Source organism: Arabidopsis thaliana, chromosome 4 (assembly GCF_000001735.4).
Source record: "Arabidopsis thaliana chromosome 4, partial sequence".
NCBI lineage: Eukaryota > Viridiplantae > Streptophyta > Magnoliopsida > Brassicales > Brassicaceae > Arabidopsis > Arabidopsis thaliana.
The window spans coordinates 7894454-7914648 of NC_003075.7; the positions used below are offsets into that span (position 1 = coordinate 7894454).

The following is a 20195-nucleotide window of genomic DNA, read 5'->3' on the forward strand; positions in this document are numbered from 1 at the left end:
TTTTGACTCATAACAGGCACACAGTATACATAATGAATTGTTTTGCGCAATCACATAGTATACAAGTTAAGATCTCACCTCTAACAACCACAAAAGTTAAAACATAACTGTAAATATTAAAATTCTATCTAGAATCTATTTTATATCTTATGTGCAAAATAAGCTCTAGTTTATAAGAGAATGGTAGAAGATTTGCTTATAAATAATTACCCTTTTTCGACAACTTATAGAAGCATTAGCATGTACCCTTTATTCGAAATATGAGGCTCTATGAGACCATTAGAGCAACTGCATAGAAGTTTGAAGTGCTTTGACCTAAAAATAGACTAAACCCTCAAACTTTTGTGAAATTTAGGTTATAGTATGATTTTGACAAAAAATTAGGTTCTTCAGTTAGCAAAGAACCATCGAGCTGGATCTTCCGACTTCATTTATTATTCTTATGTTCCTGATTGTATTTCAGATGTTTTTCACAATGACAACATTGATTATGATTAATAAATGAAGTTGATTGTTAAAAACAAAATCTACGAATTCAATTGTGAAATAGAGTAGTAAATGTTTTAGTGGTGAAAACATTGAAAATCTTAAGAATGAATATAGGTAGGTGTGTTTATAATGTAAGTGACGAAATTTTAAAAATAACTTTAGCATTTGTTATAATAATGATCTGAATATTATAGATTAATATATAAGATAAATATATTGTAAGAACACAGTTTTAAATTATAAAAATATGTGTCTATAAAACGTTTTATAAATTGAAATTTTTACATATATATCACTTTGGTTTAAGGTTCATATGTATCGTTTTATTTCTTCATTGATTGGCGGCTTTTTCTATATGTCAAAGTTTATCGCCTTTTTCTTACGATTTTTAATTGATTACACCCAAGTAGTTACCATATAGAAAATCTTTTATTGCAGCGATAAAATTTATGGAGAGAGAGATTATATAAACTAAAATCTCACCTTCTAAAGTCACAAAAGTTGAAGAAAACTAAAATTATTTAAAAACTATCTAAAAGCTATATTATATCTTATTTGTAAAATAAATTTATTAAAACACAAGTTTTATTTTTCTTTTCAAAAGAAAATTTATCTTTTGAAAATTGCATGATCCAACTGTAAAGATAGTAGAGTCCATATTAGAACAAGAAAATGAGTTTTTGTTAGTCCATATTTGTTCTCTTTGTTTGCTACTCCAACAACGCATTTATGTGGTCCTAGAAGAACTAACTTAAGTTCCATGGCGCTTGATTTTTATACTTGCCTCCATCAAGTCGATGGAGTTATGTTATATATATGTAGAGAGTAGTGACCATCATTAACACATAGTTACAATTACAAATTGGTTACTTTCCTTTAGAAATTGAGCTCTTTCGTTCTTAAGTTTAAGAGGTATCCTCTTATCCAAAAACAGGGGGAATAAAAGCTAAGTAACTTCTACTGGTATCACTCTTAATGTCAAGTACAGTGAAGTGATCGGACTAGACCCTAGCTACTTTCAAGTCCAAAAATAGTTTTTTCAGACGATTGTATTATCTCCTTGATCAGATTAACCTCGCTTAAAACAGTTCCACAGCTTCTCCAATCCAATCCCATTGGAGCTTGATAAACTCATAGGGCTAGAAAGACTCAACCTCTTCACTTTCAGGCCAAATTCCAACCAAGCTTCTTCCGCTAACCTTTTAAACTTAGGGATGGACGGATGACAACTTTCGTTTTTCAGTTTCAGAGACCCCTAGTTGATATAATAAATGAACACAATAAAATACAATGGATAAGCATTTAAATTATGGATTAAGCGTTCAAAAATAAAAGGAGTTACAACAAATCATATATATGAAAGTTGGTCAACTCTCTCCATATGAGTGATACATCATCACACCAATGAGTGCTACATGTCATTCTAAATTAATATCATTAAAAATAATAAAACTTAGTGATAAAAAAATAAAAGTTTTACATTGCATTGAATCATCCATTAATCCCACTCTTAACTAAATATCTTCATCTAAAAGAAAAAATATAAAAAATCATGTTAATGTATTAAACACTACTTTCATCTTACTTTTCTTATTTTGCTATTTTTAATAGTATTACTTGATAACGACAAGAAATTTTCGGGTATTGCAATTTATTTGTTTGCTACTTAACTTTCTTAGTTTAGAATATTAACTTAATTGTTTCTTATTATTACATTTTTTGGTCTACATGATATGGTTTTTTTGTGCTTTATGATAAATGGGTAACATTAATAATGACATACATGTTTTTTTAAGTAATGGTATTTTGAGATGTTATATATACTAAAAAATTCAATATACGATACTCTCTCCAATATAGTTATATGCAAATGCAAAGAGAGAAACCTAAAAGTGTTGACTTAAAATACTATTTAATTTTTGCTTCTTTTTTTTCTCTTTCATATGAAAACTTTTAAAGCAAATGAGTAGTTAGTTATACATTTGTTATTCAAATTACGTAAATTCAATATTTAGCTATGAGCCTATGATTGGAATACTAGATTAGGAGAGAATACATAGATTGAATTTTTTGCTTAGAATCAATTTAGGCAACTTTCAAACCAAATAAGTAAACATAATTGCATACCATTGTATCATATATTGTTGATTTAAGTATTTCATGATAGTGAAAAAAGATTATAATCTTGGGTATATAGAGAAGAAGATTTATACATGAAAAAAATATAATTGATATTTGAATCAAAAATGAATCTAACTATACAAATATAATTACAAAAAATAAATATAACTTTATTAACTACATAATAACATACACAAAAATAACATAAATTAACAATAAAAATAGTTAAACATAATTTTTCTTAAACAATTTTTGAAACAATAACCCACGCTACTAACCTAGTAGAAATAAAACAACAGAAATGAATTACTATATATGAACATGATATCTTACAACAGATATAATAAGTCGAATCGTTTTAGTTATCTTGATCTGAAATTTTACGATGCCATACATTGTAATATATGATGTTTTCTGGTGATGAAGATACTTCGGAAAAATAATAGAGTGAGTGAAGAACCACATGAACTTCTCGAAACTAATCTTCATTGATCAGGTGGTCAATTTCGAATCAAACAACAATGAAAGAAGAAAACAATTGTAGTATTTCTTGATCACTAGTGGTCAAGGAATAGTACTTTGTTTTTTTATTGTTTCACGTTTCGATATAGACAATGATCAGCGAGGATGTTCATGTGACTTGAGACTTCACTCACTCTATATACTTGGTTCCCAATAATCTTCCTCACCGCAAAACACACAAATTACCGCATATGGTATCGTAAGATTTCAGAACAAAAGAACTCAGGCGATTCGACTTATGTATCTATATGTGTGGATTGAATTATAACTTAACCCATGCAACAAATTAACAACGTTAACGATCGGTTTATATGTTTGTCCCTTTCCAAATAAAACAGTTAGAAACAAAAGAAAAGTAACCCATTATTAATGAATAAAGATACATAGGAATTGCTCTCATCAAATCTTCGAGACAAATCTAAATGATTGAGTGACAACAATAAACTGAACCACTTACATTGTTTTTGATTGAAAGAGCATGACAAAACCTTGGTGTCAAAAGTCCCTCAAGTTCAAGCAGATCTCCAAGCGGCTTCAACGGGTTAGTTTCAAACAAAACCCGTGATTCAGCTAACCTTATAAAACAAAAAATCAAACGATTAAATCGAATCTGTACCGTTAATTTCGCTACCCACATATCAACAGTTTAATCCATTACAGAATTCTTTTAGTTTTTGTTTTCTTGCTTGATCTAACAACTAAATCAATAAAAGTTAAATGGTTTAAGACAAGTATATCAGATCTTTGATAGAAAATTAAATCTGGCTTGCCTGAATTGGATTCCTTCTTCTCTAACATGTGCTAGTAAAATGAGATCTTCATTCCACCATCTCGCCTTCGGATTCTCCTTTATGGATCTTCAACATTGGGTCAGAGAAGTTTAGGCGGCTATGTGATGGCTATAGAACTTGATATGTTATGCTATATATATATATGTGTGTGTGTGTATAGGTGTCGTAAACCCTAATTATCATTTTTTTTAGAGTGTGTCAGCCTTGTCAGGTGTCACAACATCTTTGGACAACAAAATTTCTTACCCTTATCATTTACTCAATATATCTTATCCCAGATTCTCTTTATTTCAGCAAATGCTATATATTAATCTAATTATTATTAGTTGATTATTTTATTTTATTTTATTTTGTCTTTTTTTTTTCTTGCACACAGAATGGTTTTGTTTATAAAATATAAATGATTTTTAAATTTAATAATTTTAGTTTCAAAACATTTTTTTTCAATAACAAACTACCTGAAATGTATGAATTCTATTATGAAAAATGATTCAATTATGAAATAAAGTAGTAATTTTGTAGTGGTGAAAACAGTGAAAATGAAAGTGCCGGAAGCTTCAAAACTTAAAACATATGATGCCATTATGACTCCGTTTAAGCTTGGTCTTCCTTTATCTCAATATGACGCTCTTATTCGCAAACTTATGCCAAGTTTGTCTAATGAGTTCATTCATGTAGTGTGGCTACATGACATTTTTGGAGCAACCATCTCTGATTTTCATGTAGTGTGGCTACATGACATTTTCCTTACCATTAATCTCATCTTTTAGTATCACTTACATTAAATTCCTCCTTTATAGAATGTGTTCAACCATCTCTGATTTTCATGCTTTGGAAGAGCTCTTTCTGTAGAAGATTCTCGATTAATGGTGGAATCGGCCTCAATGGCTATTGTTGATGCTAGAAGAAGAAGAAGGCAAGAAGCCCAAATGCATTATTGCCTTATATGATTTGTAAATAAGTTTTGAAGCGTTCGTTAAGCGGAGCTTGGCATGCTCATTCCCGCATGATGAACGAATCTATGAAAGATCCCTTTTTGGAAGAAAAATATTTGGATTCACCTTTATATTCACTTTATTTATTTTAGTCAATTAAAATCTGACACCTAATAATAATAAAAAGAATTTAATTTAATTATAAAATCTAATTTTTCACTAAAACGAAATTATGTATCGGTTTAGATTTATTAGAAAAGATCAGGGTTTAGATATCAGTTTGAGTTTAGAAAGTACGATTAGGGTTTAGATTTATAGTTAAACGGATTATATATTGGTTTACGTTTATAAACATATTTAGATTTTACAATTAAACGAGGTTAAATGTCGGTTTGGGTTTAGAAAATATCCAAGTTTCAGAATAACTTAAACTGATGTGAGATGTTTTAAATGCACGGATTAGTTCATTTAACACTCATAAAATTAATATACATAGTATAAAATATACTCGTAAATTTGATCATGAAATGATGAAACCATATAGTTAGTCGGATTATCATGACTAACTCATATTCTTTTCTTTTTATATATATAATCTACACCATGAACTAACATCACACAATTTTTCCAATTAATTATTTTATCAAAATTAAAAATTACAAATAAAAATCAAAATTGTGATGATCCCTTGCCACACCACGTTATAGTGTTTTCGATCATTAACATTTGTTGGTTTTAAATTTTATGTCTAAAGTATGTAAACCGGATAATATTAGAACAATAGCTTTGTACTCTGAGTACTCTCTTAGAAACTAGAGATTTTGGTTGACAAAAAAAAAAAAAAAAAAGAAGAAGAAGAAGAGATTTTGACTTTTCTTGGCCATAAGTTAATCAACAATTTATGTCCAAACCTAAACCACCCAAATCGGCTTAAGTCCCCAAAAATATAATAAACAAGTGATCGATAAGAGAACAAGTTCAACAACTTCTCAATCCTAAGAAATGCAACAACTACACAAATCTTCCGTATTTATACACCTATTGATCAATCTCAAATCCTTCAATCTTTCCTACAAAACAAAACCAAGAATCATACAAAACAAGCATCCTCCAATATGATGAAACAATCACCATTCTCACTTTTAACATCAATCTTTCTCATAGCTGCTCTTTTTACTGCAACTACCGCACTCGATCCTGCACCCGAAGACCCGATTTTTGAATTGTACATGCACGATATACTTGGGGGAAGCAGTCCCACAGCAAGACCCATTACGGGTTTGCTTGGAAACATCTACAACGGTCAAGTACCGTTTGCTAAGCAGATCGGTTTTGTTCCACCGCAAAACGGTGTAGCCATACCCAACGCAAATGGGGCAATGCCAACGGTTAACGGTATCAACGGTATTCCATTAGGTACTGGTTTGTCTGGAACAGCGTTTTCTGGTCAGAATCTAAATGGGATTCAGACTCAGTTGGGTCCTGATGGTCTGAGTCTTGGGTTTGGAACAATCACGGTGATTGACGACATAATCACATCTGGTCCTGACTTGGGGTCACAACCACTTGGTAAGGCTCAAGGTGTTTATGTTGCCAGCTCAGCAGATGGAAGCACGCAGATGATGGCTTTCACAGCTATGCTTGAAGGTGGAGAGTACAATGATAATCTAAATTTCTATGGAATCTATAGGATAGGAAGCGCCATGTCACATCTGTCAGTGACTGGAGGAACCGGAAGGTTTAAGAACGCTTGCGGATTTGCAGAGGTTAGGCCGTTGATTCCTGCGGGCCAACACTTTGTTGATGGAGCTGAGATGCTGTTGAGGATCATTGTCCATCTGAAATACTGAGAATTATGTTTAAAACTTGTGAATGAAATGTGTGTGAAATGTGTGATGCCATTTGTAATTAAGAATGTTTCCTTCTTGTGAATTATTCCAACAACTATTCTGAGAAGGGTCTGGTTTATTGCTCTCATGCTTGATTCCGACAATAAAAGTAAGAATAAGAATATTGGAAGGCTTGTGAATCGCCGGAACAAACACCGTTCACTCAGCTCAGAACACTCCAAAGAATGTGGCTGCAGCAAAAACTAAGAAGAGAGCTCCCCCAACATAGCCCACCTGCATCAAAAGACCACCAATTTTCATTAGCTTGTGCGCTATTCGGTTGCTGTGAATGGACTTGTGTAAGCATTAACTCATACCAGTTTCTCAGAGATATAGTTGGCAAGGAACGCGCCGCCCATGATTGCAAGCACTGTTGCTACTAAGTGTCCAGCAATAGCTCCGCTCGCAACTCCCAATGGAGACTATAACACAGATTTGAAACAGAGAAATGTTTAGGGTGTAGTGAGCTAAAGCTTGTGGTGTTGTGGGATGGTGTGAATCATACCTGTGCAGCACCAAGCGCAACAGTAGCAAGCATTGATCGATCTCCCCATTCCTGATTAGACAAAGAACCCTCAATTATCAAAATGTGGATGGTTTAATTTAAGTTCTTGACAAACGCAAAGGGGTTCTTCTTTCTTACCGCAAAGAACACGAGGCTGAATGACTTCCAGAGGATTTCAAGTGGGTTTGTGAGCTTTTTGGACGCCTTTTCTTTCACGAGTTCCTCAGCTTCGGAGTATTCACCAAGTTCTATACCAGTTTCCTCACCATTCTTGGCTTCCACTGGTGGAAGATCCCATGCATCTTTAATGGATTTCAATCCAAAAAACATGAGAAGCGCAATTGCAGCATATTCTCCTATCGGTAGTGCTGTTCAAAGAGAGAAAAGTATCTCATCATATATTTTCCAGAAAATGGTTTGTTTGTATGAGCAAAGTAACAGCTTGAAGATAAAGAAGCCTTAGGTAGCTTACTCGTTTGGAACTGAGCAGGCACGGATTGAAATATCTTCCCAATAACAACTGATAAGATAGTCATCAAAGATAAAGCCCCCATTGAACCTAAAAGGACCTTGTCAAGAAATTCAAGGTCAATAACATCAGCGTTCACCGAATAAATAAGTACAAAAGGATCAAAGAGAGTGAGAGAGAAATATTAGAAGAAAACGTACCAGTGTTTTCTCATACTGCATGGCCAACAAAGCAGCAATGAAAAATGTCTGGCCAACCGAAAACGACATAAGTGAGATCACAGAATTTGGGTAACATAAAAGAAATCTAAAGGTGGTATGCTACAAAATAGCGGCGACATGATTAGATAGATATATACCTTGTCTCCAATCTCAGAAACAAATATGAGTGAGAAGGCTGCTGTGAAGCCTGACTTTGCTACTGCTGCTAAAACTGAAGATGGTCCTCCTTTCACAAAAGTGATAAGAGAAAATACCAAACCACAACTCAGTAGTACAAGCGCTATTGACAAAGAATAAGGAAATGGCCCTCGAGGTTTTAAGCTGCAGGATACAATGAAAATACAAGGATCAAAGATCACATACACAATATAAAAGAGAAGTATAACCACACTAGCTTCAAATTAACCCTATTACACACACACACATAAATTTAGTGTGGCATAATTCACAGAGATTTGAAGAAATTCTTCTACTAAAAGAAACACTTCAAGTATTTCACGAACTTCAACTTCTTATGTTTTTTTTTCAACTTCTTATGTTATTCCTGAGCCTGCCTATATAAACACCAATACCACAAAAAATCCTAACTTACTAAGCTTTCTTGCCAAAAAATAATAAGAGATACATATAATCACCATGATCTATAAAGTAATCACTTATGCCCCCTTAACTATTGCTTGCTCATACACCTAAAAAGAGTCAAAGAGATGATAAACTAAAGTTCCAAACACAAAATTACCAGTAAATGTTGCTACCTATATCCAAGCGGACAACGCCACTACAGATCCATGTCGATTTATTTCACACTTAAAACACAATTTTCAACAGTAAATTGGATCTTCACGGTATATATTGGTTACATGTCATAGTCTATATTCAGAGTCTAAACAGTCCCTTGTTAACAAGAAGAATATACTCATAAATGACACAAGTATGAACTAGTAACCTTTCTGATGAAGTGGCAGGAGACTGATCAAGAGAACTACTCTGAGATCCATCCTCTTCTCCACCACTATAACTCCCAGATCCAACACCAGCATCTGATGCACGAACTCTAAATTTTCCCCAGAGCAAATCCAACTTTGGTCTCCGTCTACATCTTACTACAAACTAGTTAGTACTAGAAATCTTTAAATCGAACTCTAAAAAAATTCATTTCCATATGAACAAGTAATAAGAAATCTTTAGCTAAGCTCATCTCTACACAATCCATAGCAAAGTCGTGGACTTTCAAGTCGTAGGAAGAGTAACTTACAAGGAAGAAACGTGGGTTTTCTCGAACTCTTCGGACAAGGCAAAGTTTCAGACAGAGACAGAAACGGGAGTTTCTGTATTGAAGATACAGTTACTGCTGTTGCTGTGGAATTAGCATTCTTGCTCAAGCTTGTGAGCTTCATGATCTTTTTATTCAGAATTCACGGAAGCAGATATATTAGTGAAACATTGCTTGAGTTGATTTCGTTTGATAAAGTAGAAACCCAGAAAGAAAGATTGAGACTTTTTTCCGAATTTTACTGCAAATCGAAGAAGAGAAGAATGGTTTGGTGATGGAGATAGGATTTGCAATTTCGGGTTCTCTTTGTCTGTGCGGTTGGGTTTGACTCTAGATTGGCCACGTGTGTTGTGAGTTCTCGAAGATAACGAAACGGCATCGTTTTATAGTTTACTGAGAAGTGAGAAAGTATGATATCATGTTATTTTTTTATTTTATTTTTTGTCGGCGATATCATGTTAAACCACCCACAGTAAACCGTTTTTTGTTTTTTACATGAATGTAAACCATAATTAATTGAAAATGAAACTATATATAATTATCTTAGAGAAAGAAGAAGAGAAAAAAAAATTGTTGAAAATGAATTTTCTGCGATATTGCAGAAGTTATAACCTAGTAATATTAAATAATCATACGTTAAAAAAAGAGAAAAAATAGAAATAACAATATCAGTTAAAAGTTTAAGATTTGATTTTTTACTCTACAAAAAAATTGTGTTCCTTAAATGTCTATAGAAAAGTGTATGTATATTATTGTAAATAACAAAAATCACTTTATTAATCAATAAAACAGAAAAGTTCAAAAACATTAGGTAGTAATTTATGTGTGTTTCGATAACGATAGAGATAAATGTGTTTTTACTTTTTAGCAACTTAATAACATCTGAATCGGTTCAAGTACATATGTAGTGATTTTATACTAAATGTTGTAAGAAAAAAATGGTTCAATTGGATAAAAGAGCAAGTTAGATGGAAGATACCCAAAGACAAACATCCGTAGAAAGCCGCCGCAACAATCTTCGCTACATACTTATAATTTTGTCCGTTGTTTTTCTCGTAGAAGTCTTACGTAGGAAAAAAATTGGCAAGATATGTAAGGTTATGAGTCTATACCAGAATATTGGATATGTTAAGGATGTTTGTCTTTGCTAACATTATTTCGGGGTTTGGTAGATTTTACAAAAGAAAAAAAAAACTATTCCATCCTATATCGATGGGCTGATATGATTCATTTGTGCTAGTGGATTAGCAAAAAATGTCATCACACGTTAACACTAAAATCATCATTTTTGAACTCCTCAAAATGACAATTCTTGCAAATGAAACCCAAAAGTACTAAAAATAATGGAATCGAATGGGGCAGTGCTGTCAACAAGCTGACAAGAGGTTTGGGCTAATAAAATCGAGAGGAATCCTCCGGACAGCATGGAGCTCAACAAATGGGAGATCCTTTCTTTCTTTTTTATGCATTTGTGGGTTTTGCTTGGAACCAAAGTAAGTCTATTAATTTAGATCTCAGGTTATTAATTTTTCTTATGTAAGTCTATGTCATAGGCGAACTGAAGAGGGAGTACAAAAATCATATATATGAAAGTTGGTCAACTCTCTCCATATGAGTAACACATCATCATACCAGTGAATGTCACATGTCATTCTAAATTAATATTATTAAAAACAAATTTAGTGATAAAGAATTAAAAGTTTCACATTGCATTGAATCATCCATTAATCCCACTCTTAACTAAATATCTTCATATAAAAGAAAAAATACAAAAAAATCATGTTAATGTATCAAACACTACTCTCATTTTACTTTTCTTATTTTGCTATTTTTTAATAGTCATTACTTGATAAGGACTAGAATTTTTCGTGTTTTGTAACTTAGTTGTTTGCTATTTAACTTTTTTTAGTTTAGTAATTTTAACTTAATCTTTTCTTTTTATTATATTTTTTGTCTACATGATATGGTTTTTTTGCGCAAAATATGATTAATCGGTAACATTAATAATGACATGCATATTTTTTTTAATAATGGTCTTTTGAGAGGTTAGATATACCAAAAAGTTAAATATACGACTCTCTCTCCAATATGAATATGACTATATCTATATATACATTTTTGCAGCCATTTTGTGAAATAAATCCTGGAGTTGGAACTTATTTACAATAGATGCCACTGGCTTTTAATTATTGGGGTTTTCAGCAATAAATTGATTAACAAACGAAAAACATTCCAAATATATTCTAATCCCATATATCACGCAGATTTTTCCAAAATTTGAAATAGATTTCGGTAACTATTTAAAATAAAAAATGTTTGACAACCCAAAAGACAATTGCAATCCCTTAAAATGAGCAAAACGCAACTAAATATATTTCTTATCAATTCACTAAATCTTATTTCTCCAAAATTTGAACTAAATTTCGACAACTATTTAAAACAAAATTTTGTTTGACAAACTAAAACACAATTGCAATCCCTTAAAATATTTATTTTAATTATAAATTTAAATTAGCGGGGTACCGCAGTTTTTTTTACAGGACGGGTTTGGCGAAACAGGTTTGGAAGGACGTTACTTAATAACAATTGTAAACTATAAAATAAAAATATTTTATAGATAGATATAATTTGCAAAATTTTATATATACTAATTTCGAAAAACAAATTGTCTCCGCGGTGTACCGCGGGTTAAAATCTAGTGCAAATGTAAAGAGAGAAACCTATAAGAGTTAACTTAAAAGACTATTTAATTTTTGCTTTCTTTTTTCTCTTTCATGTGAAAACTTTTAAAGCAAATGAGTAATTAGTTATACATTATGTTATTCAAATTATGTCAATCCAATATTTAGCCATGAGCCTATCATGATGTGATTGGATACTAGATTAGGAGAGAATACATAGAACAAGAAATTGTTTGCTTAGAATCAAGTTAGGCAACTTTCAAACTAAATAAGTAACATAATTGTATACCATTTTATCATATATGGTTGATATAAGTATTTCATAATAGTTAAAAAAGATAAGAATCTTGGGTATATATAGATAAAAAGATTTATACATGAAAAAAATATAATTGATATTTGAATCAAAAGTGAATCTAACTATACAAATATAATTACAGAAAATGAATATAATTTTATTAACTACATAATAACATACACGAAAAATAACATAAATTAGCAATAAAAATAGTAAATAAATTAGCAATAAAAATAGTTAAACATAGTTATTTTTAAACAATTTTCAAAACAATAACCCACACGTAGTTTGGGTATTCACCTAGTGTGTTATAAAAAAAGAAAACATATTATTGATTCTAAACACGGCTAGGCTCGAGTAAATGGGTCGAAAGCTTAATGGCTTATCTTTTTAGTGGATGTTCATGGTAATATGTTATAGACTCATAGTCAACACAACAAATAAATATCTTCTGTTTTCAACATTGAAACCGATAGTATTAATGGCCATAAATCTGGCATTTAATTCGTGATTGCTAATTTTAACGGAGTGGTTTTACTTTCGCATATAAAAGGTAGAAGAAAGAGTTTCTTCTGATACCCAATCTCATTCATTATCATAGACAACAAAATAAATCTTCTTCATGTCTCTTTTCTCTATTTTTTTCTAAGTCTTGAGATTATGCACATCATGAATGTTTGTTAGATTATTTTCGGATGTTGCAAATAAGAAGATCTGCAGTGATGGAGGAGGGTAAGTTGCCTTGCAAGACCAGTCAACCATAGAGTCTCTTTCAATAGTTGTGGTTCTTATCTTTGTTTGAGTGAGCAAAAAGAATAAGTTTTTTTACAATCCTATTTGATAACTTCAACAGAAATATGAGTTATAGATTTGATGAAGTAAAGGTATTTCTGATAATCTATAATTCATCATAGACAGAAATGTAGTCTTATACATGTAAAGTTATCAAATGGGCTCATGGAAAAACTTATTCCTTTTACTTAATCAAACAAAACTAAAGACCACAACGAAGAGACTCTATGTAGACTGGACTCGCAAGACAACTTATAAAATAGTGTTTTAGTTAGACAATTAGAATCAACTAAAAAGTTTATAAATTTAGAAAATCTAATATTATAATATAGTTTAATTCTTATTTTTATAATATAATATATGCATAATACGGAACATATATCTATATCTACTAAATCAACCGTTAAGTTAACAAAAATTGCAACCCTTTCTGTTTGACAAGTAGCAAAAATCTCAAATTTTACTCTTTTACTTTCATGTAATCCTATTCTATTATTCTTGAAAATAAAATTATCAAAAATAGAAAAATATTTTACCATTTTCTTAGCAACCACCCATGATCTCAAAATCATCTCATCTTCCAAACTCTCTCCCACATATCTTTTTTGTTAAAATAACTCTTTCCCACTTTATTCAATAATTTGTTTGTTTTATAATTTTGAAATTTACCTATCTATATTTTTTCTTTTGATGAAATTTAACTATATAGCTAATTAATGAATTCAATGCACTTCTATTGTTAAAAACTAATGGCAACATATGTTTGATTTTCCCAAAATATTTTGATATATGATGTAAATTGGCATTTATTTTGTATACGCATAGCATGGACCATAATGCTAGTCTAGTTGTATTATAAATGTATCTATGACTTGTTGCGATAAGTTGCGATGAGGAAGAATTGGATATAGACTTCACGGATTAAACAACTGAAACCAACAAATGAAATACCCTAAATGAAAGAGTAAAACGTTTTTTTTTTGTTGGCTATTTACCTAAGAATCACAATGCAATTGTCAATAAAAACTAGCAGAAGTAGAAAGCCTTATTTAGCAAATTATTAGTTAATCTTTTTCAGAAAAAAACTTAATTTTCTTGAGTAAATGTTTGTATTTCTTACCAATAATTAACACAAAAAGGGTTTTTATGCAAAAACACATTCGAAAAGTATTTGTTTGCAAGTTAACCCTCCACCTCAAATAAATACACGTCAATATCACAATCTCAAAAGTCACCCGCAATATAACCTATAGACGTGTATAAATTTTGCAAACCGTATAAGTCAGTATATATGTTATCAAAACTACGTCGTTTTGAACATTTTTATTTTTTCCTAAGCTAACTAGGAAAAATATATCTAAAACAGGAAACATAATTTAAGGTGGCCTATGATCATCTATATTTATGAACAACCCAGACCTGTTTTCACATATCTGAAACAGAAACTAAGAACACGAGATTTACAAAGTTCCCTCTGTTGCAAATCACAACGTTGAGGTACGTCTCGGTGAGGATTTGCTCCTCACAAGCCGAATCCACCATCCAAAGTTAAGAGATTACAATGGTGCTCTTCAATGGAGATCTCTCACCAACTCTCGTCTACAAATCTCTCTCTAAGAAGATGAAGAAGAAGATAAAGAACAAGGAGCAAAACCCAGAGAATCACTCTCTCTCACTTCTCTCTCTCTAACTCTCACCAAGAACCCAAAATTGAGAATAAGAATTTATCCATCATTAAGCTCACCTCTCTGCTCTTGTATTAAGTGATGAGCTGAATCTAACAAACGTTCGCACGTGTTAACATCCACACTTGTGACTTCTTCTTTATTCCCTTCAAAGCCTCTTCTTGAACTAGAAGCTTCACTTGAACATGTAAACTCCAAATACTCTAGTTGCTATAGAGTCTTTGCCAAACTTGAACTTGTTTTATCCTTCTTCTCTTTCATTAGCTTGAGCAAAGCTTCTTTGAGCTTTCTCCAAGCTCCACTTTAAAGTTGAATCATACTTTAACATAATCTCTTCTTCAATTTAATGGATTTGATATATTTGCCAGATCTTATATATAAAAAAATAAAGTTCTTTTTTTTTCTATGGACATTCTTACTCTCTACACTTGTATGATAGAAAACAACAAAAAAAAACTACTACGCGTCACAGTTAATTTCCGCGAATCTGTTGGATTGCTGCTGTGGTAATCAATTTATGTAGTACAACTAGATATGGACCCGTGGTACATCCCGGGTTGATATTTTCTTTATAAGTTAATTTTTTTATTTTAATTAATATTATTTATATATGAATAACATATTAAAGAGGTAGATTACGGGTCTATATTTTTAATAAATAAAAAAATGATTTTTTATCTTTAAAATGATATATATATATATATATATATATATAGGCTATTCATTTTTAATGTATGATACACCTCGTGACGATTTTTATAACTAAAACTATATTTAATTTTAAATTATATTTGTTTTGTTAATATTATTTGTTTTGTTTAGTGTTTACAATTGTATAATTATATTTTTATTATTAATTCTAGGGTTTCACCCATAATATATCATCCCATAATAATATCAATCTAGACATGTCCCATGAAATTAAACATTATTTTCTTATTTTCTTATAAAGTTCAAATATTTATAATATTTGAAACTTGAATTTTTTTAATATTGATCTAAACTTAATAGTTTTATTTTGATTGTTATATCTAGGATTAATGATTGATATTATAACTACAGGTTAGGATTATAATTTTAGCCAATCATTTTGATCATTTTTATAGTATGACTCTGAAACATTGCCAGATTTTTAAGCAATGTGGGACCTTGTACACATATTTTATTTTTTTCATCGATTGAGTAATATATGTCAGTTTTTTAAAATTTGAATTACATCATATGCAGAAAAAATCCTAACATTTATTAACTATATGTATTTATACATAAAATCAAAATCAATTAGAAATAAGAACAAATAAAAAAGTGAAAGAAGAATTTATATATTTATATTTACTGTAGGTAAAGAGAGTTTAGACAATTAGCAATTAATTGAATATAGTGCAATAAAGATGAAATTTAATTAAGGATATAAATTTAAGATAATATCTCCATGGAATAGATTTTGTAAGGTCTAAAAACTAAATAGTATTTACTTTTAGGACAAAAATTTTGCTGAAAGATATTTTATGCAATAACTCAATTGTAATTATTCACAAATATAAATAAGTGTTTAATGTTGATTGATGATTTGTAAGTTTTGTACTTTAGAAAATTTTGTTTAGATATTTTTGTAAGGACTTGAAAGTTAATAATATTTTTTAAAAAGATTTTTTACACAAAATTTTACCAAAAATGTATAAATAGATAATGTACATCGAATGAAACACATTACATTCCATATTTCCATTTAAATGGATGAATCATTGAACACCAAAATCGGTGGAAAAAAAAAAGACCTCGCAACTCACATCAAGTCATCTTATTTCAACAATTTCATCATATTTTGTTTCTTGCAAATGAAAGCCCAAAGTGTGCTAATGTGCAAGGAAACAAAGAACAAAAAAAAAATAAAAAAAATTGCGATCTAAATTTTTGTTTTTCCTATTCCTTTTGTGTATAGGATTACAGAGATAGAGAACCTAATGAAAACTAGCAAAATCTTCCCGATTGATTAACGAATTTAACAAAAATGTTATAGCCGTACAATATACCTATAACGAGAATCTAAATACCTATATAAACCACAACAGTAAGGCCACAAATAAAGCTATAGAGACAGTACTCTTGTTTATTATATAAGATCCAGATTCATCGGTGTTAGTTGTAGTAGTGGTTCCTTGTGGATTAAGCCCACCGCCACCTATTCCAAACGGTGATGTCGTGGTGCCAGACGGTGGCCTCAATGTCGTCATTGGGCTGTTTCCGACGGTTGTTGACGGCGTTCCTCCCACTGTGGTAGTTGAAGCTGACCCTCCAGCGTTACTGCCATGACCAAACCAAAACTTTAACTAATATAGTTTATAAATAGAATGTTCTTGTTCAGTAATTAAATATATAAATGCACTATTCACGTCCAAATTTTAATATGATGATAAATGTATTGATTATATTTAGTGTTTCTAGCTTACCTCTTAAAACGAAGGTAATAATCTTTTCTTACAATAGACAATGACAATATTTGAAATAAAATTTATAATGTAGATATTGTTTAAAAAAGGATTAAAGTCAGAATTGGAAATGGAGAAAAGAAACAATTTATCTTCCTAAGTAAATGCAACTCATCAACTTGTATACGCTTGTTCGTCACGAAACCTCTAAAGTAGAACACTACTGCAACATGCTTTGTTCCTTTTCTTTTTGCCTTTTAATTTATTTTCTTTTAGTTATTACAAACTTGTACCATTCTGACCAGAAAAAGGCTAGACCAACGGACAGAAACAGAATAATAGAACTAAAGAGGACATGGATCTCTACCGTTGAATGATTACTCGTAAAGATCATCCAACGGTTCAGAAACATTGAATGGGATATGCATATAATAAGTCATGCAAATTAGTACGACGCATGAAATATAATAGAATCACAACATCCTCAGTCAAATGAATGAAAAAATCGTGAGGTGGAGTTCCTTATCAGTTAAACATATTGAAATCAGAAACGAAGAGAAAGTTCGTAAATATATTAATAGAAAAATGAAACTTAAATCCAGTTTTTACTGTTTACGAGTAATATATGCAAAATATACAGATAGCATAAAAAATTACGTACCGCACAGAATTTGGATACACGCATGATCCATAACCTACACAATAATAAACAAAAATAGAGCGAGTTAAAACACAAACAATCTTATACACAAAGCTTATTGTTAGTAAAAAGTAAAAATAAACCGAGAAAATGTATGCAACATGAATAATGCAAAATTCTCAAAACGAAAAAAAAAAAAACTGCCTAACTAGAAACATCGTCAACTATTATGACAGTTTTACCGAGTTAACCAATCCGGTTAAGCCATGTTTCTGTAAAATACATACTAGGATCGGTTTTGGCGATAGTGGATGTGCCAGCGAAGTTACATGAGCCAGGAGCCATGGCTGCACGTTGGAAGTAGCTATTGAAAGCGTAAGATGCGTGTGCCTGAACGGTGTTAGGGAGAAAACAGAGACCATTGGGTTGGATTGGAGCACAGTCAGCTCCAGCGGCACATGCGTAGTCTAGAGCCGCCTGAAGCGCTTGGCTCGTAACATCGAACCGAGCAACGCACCACATCGCAGCGGAGGAACGGAAGAGAAGAAGGAGGAGGAAGGAGAGAGTTTGGAGACAGAGAGCCATTGGGAAGTGGTAAGAGAGAAAGGAAAGGAAGGAGTGAGAGTGAAGAGTTTGAGTGTGGAGCCTTACCTCTCTCACTCTCTTTTGCTTTTGCTTTGTTTTCTCTTTTCTTTTCATTTACATTAATTCTTTTTGCGTTTCTTTGTTCTTTTTTTTGCTTATGTTGAATATGAGCTTTCCGTGTTGATTTTAAAATAAAGCTTAAATAAAAGATATAAGGACTAGTTATTATCCGAAAATATTTATGAAACAAATCAAAGTAACTAGAGTGAAAAGCATGCAATTATGTGGAATTACATTTTCATAACTAGAAGGATTTTTTAGCCTCTATATCGCGGGTCTATGATAAATAGTGCAATTTTACAGCTAGATGAATTGTTTCCTCTATACTGCATCGATATACAACATTATCATAAGTGTTCCGCGAAAACATTGTTGTCAAAAAGCACAAAAAATAAATAAATTGAGTACATAACTGGGAAAGGGTCACACAACACAAGCACTCATCAGTAACACATTTAAGATCTGAGATATTACACTTACACAATAACATGTACGTCTGTTCCGATGCATCAAACTAAAATGTGCATCTCCGATACTTATTATGGGATCCTATCAAGCTTTTACTACCACGGTCTCCACCATATTCTAGACCGGATTTATACCAATTATTAACTTCTAAGCCACCACACCACCACTTTAATCATATATATGCATATCTACATCACAAGAACATTGTACACAAAAGTATTGAGTAACTTACATCCACTCTGGAAAAATATTGATTACCGCTCTAAGTGAAAAATTAGTGTTCAATTTATATTTAACCTATGATGTCCTATTATTAGTACTAAGCTGGTGATGTATTAATGGATATAAATGGATTATTTTCTTTATTTGAATGTCGTTGTTGATAGGACAAATATCTGGCAATATTGTATCAAATTAGAACTGTAAAATAGTATGATCAAAGAAATACATAGATATATTAATTCATTGCTCTGCTACAAAGAAAATAGCAATCTAAATTTAGAGTAAACATTTAACGTTCTAAATTAGCAATGCATTGCAAGATAAATAGATATACGAGTAATAATATTGGAGCAGCTCAAACGCTCGTCTCTCGTAGGGTATCTCAAGAATGATTGAAAACAGCATGAGAGAAAACCAGATAAGTTTCACATTCAAGAGACTTTGCTAGCCCATTTGAGAGACTCATGCACCATTTGTTTCTTTTTAGTGGTAGCTTTTGTTTTAGTACTAAAATATTAGAATTATATCATTAAGAAACTCGAGTATCTCATCATTGAGGTTGTTCTTAGCTAAGGAGAATGCATTCCTACAAGTGACAACCACTTATGGCCTAAGGCCTATTCTGCGATTAATTTTATAAACAATTCTTCACAATATCTAAGATAATAGGGAGCAAATAGTGATGAAGATAGAGAACTAGTTTTTGAAGCAATGTGTGCTATATAATACAATACATTAACTATTGAAAATATGAGATATGGGATATTTCACAAAAGCTAAATTACAACTCATTACATTAATCAAAATCTGTAGGTACAACGTATCACATCATTTGTGCGAACTCTAGCATGTTAGTTTTAGAAAATAAATAAAGAGAATAAAATATTTTGTCATTTTTCTCTTTTAAAATGGGTCAAATTTATGTTTATGGAAGATATAATCTCATTGTTAAAAAGAGTAAGAAATCCTTTAATATAAAATGGTCAAAAAAAATTTCAATCTTCAACTAAAATCTTTATCTTTTAATTAAATAATGGATATATATATATATATATATATATATGATTTACCATATTCCCCAAAAGCTAAATTTCAATTAAGAAGAAAGAAAAGACTAAAT

General features: G+C 31.1%; 4 protein-coding genes and 2 long non-coding RNA genes across 7 annotated transcripts; 1 reads left to right on the forward strand and 5 right to left on the reverse strand.

Annotated features, from left to right (window-relative positions):
• Positions 1–1265: 1265 nt before the first annotated feature.
• Positions 1266–4046, reverse strand: AT4G13577 (uncharacterized protein). The gene is made up of 2 exons (NM_001340869.1): positions 3590–4046; positions 1266–1744 (listed from the first exon to the last, which is right to left on the reverse strand). The coding sequence occupies exons 1-2, from the start codon at positions 3767–3769 to the stop codon at positions 1559–1561; spliced, it is 366 nt and encodes a 121-aa protein (NP_001328169.1). The 5' UTR covers positions 3770–4046; the 3' UTR covers positions 1266–1558.
• A 1874-nt stretch (positions 4047–5920) lies between these two features.
• AT4G13580 (Disease resistance-responsive (dirigent-like protein) family protein) lies at positions 5921–6875 on the forward strand. Its single transcript, NM_117432.3, has one exon. It carries the CDS (start codon positions 5974–5976, stop codon positions 6706–6708), a length of 735 nt encoding a protein of 244 aa, NP_193094.1. The 5' UTR covers positions 5921–5973; the 3' UTR covers positions 6709–6875.
• On the reverse strand, positions 6111–6345 carry AT4G06135. Its single transcript, NR_141968.1, has one exon. It is a non-coding gene; the product is annotated as an other RNA (long non-coding RNA).
• AT4G13590 (Uncharacterized protein family (UPF0016)) lies at positions 6763–9589 on the reverse strand. Of its 2 annotated transcripts, none has more exons than NM_117433.5 (9): positions 9198–9589; positions 8889–9045; positions 8080–8263; positions 7922–7969; positions 7725–7821; positions 7391–7620; positions 7253–7303; positions 7065–7169; positions 6763–6981 (listed from the first exon to the last, which is right to left on the reverse strand). In NM_117433.5, the coding sequence occupies exons 1-9, from the start codon at positions 9337–9339 to the stop codon at positions 6916–6918; spliced, it is 1080 nt and encodes a 359-aa protein (NP_193095.2). In that variant the 5' UTR covers positions 9340–9589; the 3' UTR covers positions 6763–6915. The 2 variants fall into 2 exon arrangements, with proteins under 2 accessions (NP_193095.2, NP_001190718.1); NM_001203789.1 differs by having other exon boundaries at positions 6798–6981; positions 8889–9041; positions 9194–9572.
• Positions 9590–14564: 4975 nt separating this feature from the next.
• On the reverse strand, positions 14565–14882 carry AT4G06140. The gene has a single exon (NR_141969.1). It is a non-coding gene; the product is annotated as an other RNA (long non-coding RNA).
• Positions 14883–16565: 1683 nt separating this feature from the next.
• AT4G13600 (Carbohydrate-binding X8 domain superfamily protein) lies at positions 16566–18439 on the reverse strand (the record flags this gene model as incomplete). Its single annotated transcript, NM_117434.6, has 3 exons — positions 16566–16975; positions 17762–17795; positions 18028–18439. 3 exons carry the CDS (start codon positions 18437–18439, stop codon positions 16726–16728), a joined length of 696 nt encoding a protein of 231 aa, NP_193096.5. The 3' UTR covers positions 16566–16725.
• Between the last annotated feature and the right edge of the window lie 1756 nt (positions 18440–20195).

Bases quoted from the DNA above. Each gene is read 5' to 3' on its own strand.
- AT4G13577 (NM_001340869.1), bottom strand. From the start codon at position 3,769: ATGTGGGTAGCGAAATTAACGGTACAGATTCGATTTAATCGTTTGATT. The intron at 1,745-3,589 runs GTAAGTGGTTCA...TATATCAACTAG, and splicing joins CTCTTTCAATCAAAAACAAT to GGGTCTCTGAAACTGAAAAA.
- AT4G13580 (NM_117432.3), top strand. From the start codon at position 5,974: ATGATGAAACAATCACCATTCTCACTTTTAACATCAATCTTTCTCATA.
- AT4G13590 (NM_117433.5), bottom strand. From the start codon at position 9,339: ATGAAGCTCACAAGCTTGAGCAAGAATGCTAATTCCACAGCAACAGCA. The intron at 9,046-9,197 runs GTAAGTTACTCT...ACTAGTTTGTAG, and splicing joins AAAACCCACGTTTCTTCCTT to TAAGATGTAGACGGAGACCA. The intron at 7,304-7,390 runs GTAAGAAAGAAG...TTGTCTAATCAG, and splicing joins TCAGCCTCGTGTTCTTTGCG to GAATGGGGAGATCGATCAAT.